Here is a 7,500-nt window from a genome sequence, read left to right as displayed (position 1 = left end):
GTAAATACATTTCCTAAAATTAATAAATAAAGAAAAATATAATTAAAAAAAACACTAATATATAGATGCATTCTTAGCACTAAAAGCACTCACTCACACACCTGTATTTCCAGCTCTGATATTTGTATAGGCTTGTGCGGTCACAGATGCTGCTGCTGAAAGTTCTTCTCGGATCTCGTCATTCATCACTAGACCATTGAGCTTGTGGACTGCTGGGGTTGAATGGGAGGACAGCGGGGTTGCGGACAGGGATTCAGCAGGGGGTGACGATAAGGCAGGGTTAGGTGCATGTGAAGAAAATTCCTGAGCCTCTAACTTATTACCCATTTGCTCCTGTAAACTCAAGCTCTGCGATTTGCCACATTGACTAATATTACTGCTGTTTTCCTTGGCATTGAAAGCACATTTACCTGGGCCTTTGTTGGATATTTCACCAGCATTTTCCTTGATGGAAACTCCTACTGCATCTACCTTAGCATCCTGACTTCTCAGATCTACCAATGACTCATCAAAACTGGTGTTCTTACGGCTAAGACAGTGACTGTGAGGAGCTTTGCTACTAGACTTACTCTCATCCAGACTAATGTTTTTACTCTTGTAGGCACAAAGGGCAGATCTATTGCAAAGTTTTCTACTCTCCAAGGGGGCCTGTGAATGCTTCTCTCTAACAGTGCTTTCAATGGCAAGACTTTCTAAACCCGAATCTAAAGACAAGTCGCTGCTAAGAGAAGTTACCGACTCCACTGAATCCATTCTACCAAAGGATCGGAGGCTTAAAACTACAGACAAATCTTTTTCTCTCTCAGGAGTAGAAGACTTATAGTTGTTCTTCCAGAGGTATTCTGAATTAGCTTTAGCCAAAGCTCTGATGCCTGTTACAAATATGAGACACATAAAACTGTAATGATTATGTGAAATAAATATTGCTGGTCACGTATCATTTTAAAAGTTGTATGCAAAGCATATTCACAAAACTTTCTAACTCACAAAGAAAAAACTAAAAAAATACAAAAAGATACAAAAGTCAAGATATGAAAATACAGAAAATATTTCAATACAACTTCTTCAAAAAAATACAATTCTAAAAAATTCAGGGTTGTTTTTTCGCCATATAATGTATATATACATATATGTGTGTATATGTGTGTGTATGTATGTATGTATGTATGTATGTATGTATGTATGTATGTATGTATGTGTATATATGTAAATATATGTAAATATATATATATATATATATATATATATATATATATATGTATATATATATATATGTATATATATATATTATATATATATATATATACAACTTCAACTTCTGATCCAAAGGACTACTTTTCAAATATATAAATTATGTTAGAATCATAAGAAGGACTTTGCTAAATATCGTTTCCATATAAACAGAAATATATTTCCATAATTTTAGATGAAAATAAGTTACCATATTTCAAGTAATAAAAAAATATTTAATTCCACTAATTTCAGTGTCCCAAGTTACTGGGGTACTGAACCTAAGTTATTAAAATAAATTTACATACTGAGTCACAGGAATTGTGTAAAAAAAAATAATAGATATGATTCTAACTTATAGAATCAACACTAAAGTAAATCCAAAATTAAATCAAAATATGATACTGATGCATATTAAAACAAACAACCAATAGGAGACTCTTCTTTAAAATAAATCATTCAGAAAGAGTAAACTGATTTATGCAACATATCCATAATTTCAAAAACCTGTTTGCTCATCACTTTATCAACTAATAGACACTGAAAACGGTAGAAATATCTATGGAATAAATATATCCAAACAGCCTCACCTCCTTTCTTTCTGGTTAATTTGTCTCCCTCCTTCTGTACATCTTTATCATCACTGCTTTTGGCACTTATGTCTGAGGTATTGACAGTGACAGTGTTGCGAATCTCCTGCACTGCTTCTTTCATCTTGGTACTAAACACCTGTTTTTTCAAGGGTAAATAAGAGAGAGCAGCTTATAATTTCATCACATTCTTTTTACTCTTTTAATTAAGGTAAACTTGGCAATCATGTAACTTCACTAAATCAGTATACCCAACCTACAACTTTATTACAAATCCATATCACAGACATTACACTATGAAGAAATATTAAAAATCTACTACATTGACTAAAGCAAATGCACTCAAACAGTCTGAGATTACCTTGAAAAAGTTTTGTGATTTATCACTCTCCCTCAGTTTGTTGTAGAGCATGTCCTGAATCTCCCGGTTTCCGTTTTCAAGCAGTGCTATGCCTAGTTCCACAGCTTCTACAAATATCCTGTTACACTTCTGACTTTTCATCACCAAGTCTACCACCAAAACTGCTGCTCCTTTCTTGGCCAAGTCACACTGTACCTCTGCTAGGGTTTTGCCTGAACGACGCTGAACTATGTCTGTAAATTACAGGAAGAAAGAAAGAAATAAGAGAGCAAAGGATAACGGAAGATGCAAGGACAGAACACTAATTAAGTGCTTTCAAGTTCATATCTAAAGAGGTGACCATCACATTTTCTTAATCAGAGGTTTAAACACAACTATAGATGCAATTTTTGGGGGGAGATGTGAACTACTTAACCCATTAACAATGGGTGACAAGATATCATGTCAAGTGTCGGCAGGGTCAGCCGTCAGGGACGAGATATTTCGTCGTGCCTATCCTCCTGGCCAGCGTGCCGGGTGATCGGGCATACAGTGCTTGGCCATGGCTAGTGCAGGTGAGAATCCCAAGGCGTTAGGCTTATGCGTTTGAAATATCTCAGTGTTTTGACCATTTAGAGCCATAATATACTCGTTGTTAACCCATCCACACCGGGTGACGTGATAGCACGTATTGTGGTTTCCGCGTCAGACGCCCTGGACGAGCTATGAGGGGAAGCTGCACGCTCGGGTAGAGCGAGCGGGCAACCCTGGCTCGCGGCTTGTGTGCCTGAGAATCTCGAGGCGTTAGGCTTATGCATTCGAGAACCCCGGTACTGCGACCACGGAAAGCCGGAACGGCCCCGGCGTGAATGGGTTAATGGGTTAATAAGCATCTGGCTTATAACACTGAAAATTTTTTCCAATACATAACTGATTGACCATAAACTTAGTATAACAGTAATACTGTAGCACCTAATAATACTTTTTATTTGAATTCTAAGATATTAAAATGTGCCTAAATACAACAAAATGCAAAAGAAATTTAAAAGAGAGAGTAATAAAAAAAAATGGGAGTCAATGACCAAGTACTCTACCTCCTTGGCTTGGTGATTGCCTCGTGTTGTAATCTGCTGCCTCCCTTTTTGACCACTGGTCAAAATACCTGTTCAGAAGCAGCTCTCGCAATACATCTCCCTGGCAAGGAAAATCTATTTTAGATTTTGTCTATCTGATTAACTTCTGATCAAAGCCTTCATTTATTTGACTACGATCTATAAGCTATATTTTAGGGAAAAATTATGTTCAGTTATACCCTCTACTATTGGCTTAGAAAATAAAAAAATATATTTGTAAATGTTTAATCCATTAGTAAGAGAGACAAAATAAAATTATGCAGCTCATAAGTTCCACTTCTGATGCATGATTCATAAAAGTAAACAAATATGCCAATCATTATCATCATTTACACTGATTTATAAACATGATAATTCAACATGACTCATGGCAAGAGAATCAGTAACAAATCCTTATTTAAGAACAAAGGCTCAAATAATTATATACACATAACAGGAGAAGTATTGATACATGCAGATAAATGGGTTGTTTGAAATTTTCACTTGGTATATCACAAGAAAGGTGGGCCTGTAGGTTTTCATAAAATACAAGTACAATAAATATAAGGAACAATAAAGACAAAAGCCATGACCTGAAAAAGGGTCTAAATAAAACTCTCCTAATCTTCCTATGCATATTTTCTTCTCATTCAAAACACAATTCTATCAAAAATGAAAAATAGGAAATAATTTCTTAATACAAGGGACCACAGTACAAAACAGAGAGAGAAAAATAAGGAAACACTCACTCACTACTGCGAAAACCAGCATTTAAAATACATCATCACAATATTATTAACTAGCATAATTCAGCAAGTTTTAAAACATGATTTTACTACACAAGGTTGTACTTTACCAATAAAATACCTGACAAAAGAACTGCATACTGACTATACAATGTGAAATATGCACAACTATAAGTCATCTGTTATAATAAAATGAGCTTGGGTTTGTCAAACGTCAAAAGTCATTTAAAGTAATTCCCAGTATGCAGTCTTTTTAAAGCTAAATGCATGTATGCATAGAATGTGCAATGACCTAGGATGTACATAGTCTTGAAAGCTTCATCAATTTTTTGAACAATTAGAAATAGATACTTTATTACTACTAAAGGATGATATACAGCAATTGCTGCACTCAGGTACAACAAATGGCAAAAGATGGCAAAAGTAATTTGACCTTTGTTTTTCATTTGTAAACTAGTTTAAATCACACTTTTCTTTCCATACTATGGCCACATATTACATGGCATTTATCTACTCATGTTAGTTTGTAACACCAACATAATATGGTAGAAGGTTTACATAATTTTACCTTGTTTATTAAACAGTTTTAAATCCCCCTTCTTGTGCACATACATAGCTTTGAAATTTTCCATCCTTTGGGGGTTAATGAGAATATCAGAAGTAAGGGAAAGAGGGGGAACAGATGGAGGAGCAGCAGCAGCAGTAGAAATAATTAGATGGAGATAAGTTGGAGGTGATACAGGGGAAAAAATATCTAAATTCATTATATGATAACTGGACCCATTCTATGACATTAATGAACTGATATATCTTAAATATGATAAACTGAATAAAACAGGTAAGAATACCTAATGCCAAATAAATTACTATAAAACTGCTCCAGATGAGGATACAGCAAAATTGATTGTAAAATATTGTTTGTAATTGTCTAAACACTTACATTTACACTTTTACACTTACACTCACATACACACTTACACCTACACACACCCACACCCACACCCACACCCACACCCACACCCACACCCACACCCACACACACACACACACACACACACACACACACACACACACACACACACACACACACACACACACACACACACACACACACACACACACACACACACACACACACACACACATACATATATATACGCATGCACATGTGCATACGCACATGCACAGACACAAACTCACAAAATCCCATAAAAGTAAGGTTCAGGTTATCAACTGCCAACACAATAAACCACTGTATACACACACACACACACACACACACACACACACACACACACACACACACACACACACACACACACACACACACACACACACACACACACACACACACACACACACACACATATATATGCATGCACATGTGCACACGCACATGCACAGACACAAACTCACAAAATCCCATAAAAGTAAGGTTCAGGTTATCAACTGCCAACACAATAAACCATTGTACACACACACACACACACACACACACACACACACACACACACACACACACACACACACACACACACACACACACACACACACACACACACTCACACTCACACTCACACTCACACACTCACACTCACACACACTCACACTCACACTCACACTCACACTCACACTCACACTCACACACACACACACACACACACACACACACACACTCACACACATATATGCATGCACATGTGCACACGCACATGCACAGACACAAACTCACGAAATCCCATAAAAGTAAGGTTCAGGTTATCAACTGCCAACACAATAAACCACTGTACAAGAACAAAGTCCATCAGCAATAGATTGTACTTTGAAAATAATGGACATTTAACGCAATGACGATGGGGCGTCACACCTGTGCGACACGGTAAAAAGTGCCTGATGACGGGGCAACACACCAGTGTGACGTCCCTAAGGCGATATTACTTAGGCCTGGAGTAGGGGGTTGCCTGTTCTTGCTGGGCTTGTCAGCATGGGGTTAAGAAATGGAAGCAATACACATTTATGCACATCCACTGATGTTTAGCGGTCATTGCACAAACCATCACAGCACTCAGAGAGACATCACATTAAGATATCACATGAAGCAGTACATTGAAAATACACAGTGCTATGACTTGATATATAAATTTTTACTTTGACAATAGAGCAGTCGCTTAAACCTTTTGTCTCAAAACACCTTATCAATGAGGGTAAAAGAAAGAACCTTAACCTATTGCGTACGGGTGTCATGACATACATGTCGGCACCAATTAGGCCTAAAAGACAGGAGTCAATGCATACATGACACGACATCAGAGTCTGCTCACAGTTGAAGCACGCACACAGTCGTGAAGTATTATGGTTGTAATGGCATTGGCTCTAGAGCTACAGGCTTCCAAAGTCAGCCTAAACTTGCATTTTATGATGGATTTATGGAAAAATATTGTTTGGGCTAGTCTGCGTTACACAGAGAGCAGAGAAAACCCTTTCCCTGTCCCTCTAATTTATAGCTGGTGCCACTATTGTTGTAGACCGACTGCCTTGACAACCAGTTAGGTCATAAGGCACCCTGTTGGCAATGGGTTAATTGTATCTCACTACCAATCACAATACATATACAATGGAAACAATATCAAACTATATAAATCAATCTAACCTATCATATAGTGAATCATCTGATATTCTTTATTTTGTTAATCATTCTAAATCTTTGACATCTGATGATATTTTTGTTTTTAACATAAATTAAGCTAACATTAAAAAATAGTTTCTAATTTACCGTATCTCTATGAATAAAAATTTAAAAAATCATTATGATAATCTCCTTTAAAACTCATATCTGTGCTTAGGAATGCCAACATGCTCAAGATTTATCATGAATTCCAAAAGCTAATGTTGATTCTTGAGATACATTAAAATGAAAGCCTTTTAATAATAAATCACAGTCTGCTATCTGTAACACTTTCTTTACTTCTTTAGTCATATGTACATTGAATTAGTAACTAAAGAAAAATTTCCAGACATGTAAAACATCATAAAACTCTTTTCTTATATCAAATGCCCAAATGCGATATAATTTATATAAATTGAGCATAATATTTCTGAAATTTCCTTACACTCTTAGATCTCATTACAATCTTACATTCATTATTTGCTTTTTGGTGACAAATTTGGTAACAAAATAATCTGTAAAAAATTAACCCATTCACGACGGGGGCATTCCAGCCTTGCATGTCACAATGCCGGGGCTCTCGAACGCATAGGCCTAAATCAGTTAAATAAACGACGCCGTATCGCGTCCCCAGTGAACGGGCCTAATATGTACAGTAGTGTACCACCCGTCACGAGAGGGTTAAAAGCCATTCTCCTTCCCAGATCACTAATCAAAGGGACAATCTACAGGCCTCCAGATATTTTCTCACTTTTAATGAATGGGATTAAACACAACAGTGATTTCACAAACATTTGTATTAGAACTAGAGGGCAAA

The 7,500-nt window shown here is 36.5% G+C and overlaps 1 protein-coding gene across 43 annotated transcripts in view; it reads right to left on the bottom strand.

Moving 5' to 3' along the window:
* The window catches only part of Itpr (Inositol 1,4,5,-trisphosphate receptor), a 250,714-nt gene that overhangs the window by 18,430 nt on the left and 224,784 nt on the right, over positions 1–7,500 (bottom strand). For 29 of the 43 annotated variants that reach the window (XM_086544593.1, XM_086544605.1, XM_086544599.1 and 26 more), the window contains 4 exons: positions 3,255–3,354; positions 2,182–2,414; positions 1,821–1,959; positions 102–212 (listed from right to left, as the gene is read on the bottom strand). In XM_086544593.1, coding sequence (XP_086400719.1) covers positions 102–212; positions 1,821–1,959; positions 2,182–2,414; positions 3,255–3,354 — 583 coding nt within the window. The remainder of the gene's footprint in view (positions 1–101; positions 213–1,820; positions 1,960–2,181; positions 2,415–3,254; positions 3,355–7,500) is intronic. The other 14 variants (XM_086544596.1, XM_086544607.1, XM_086544602.1 and 11 more) reach the window with 1 other exon arrangement.

The sequence above is a fragment of the Penaeus japonicus genome, unplaced genomic scaffold, assembly GCF_977035675.1.
Source record: "Penaeus japonicus unplaced genomic scaffold, GWHDUDI00000001_assembly GWHDUDI00000015, whole genome shotgun sequence".
NCBI lineage: Eukaryota > Metazoa > Arthropoda > Malacostraca > Decapoda > Penaeidae > Penaeus > Penaeus japonicus.
The sequence above is the reverse complement of the archived record's forward strand: the minus strand, read 5'-3'. Positions and strand labels throughout refer to the sequence as shown.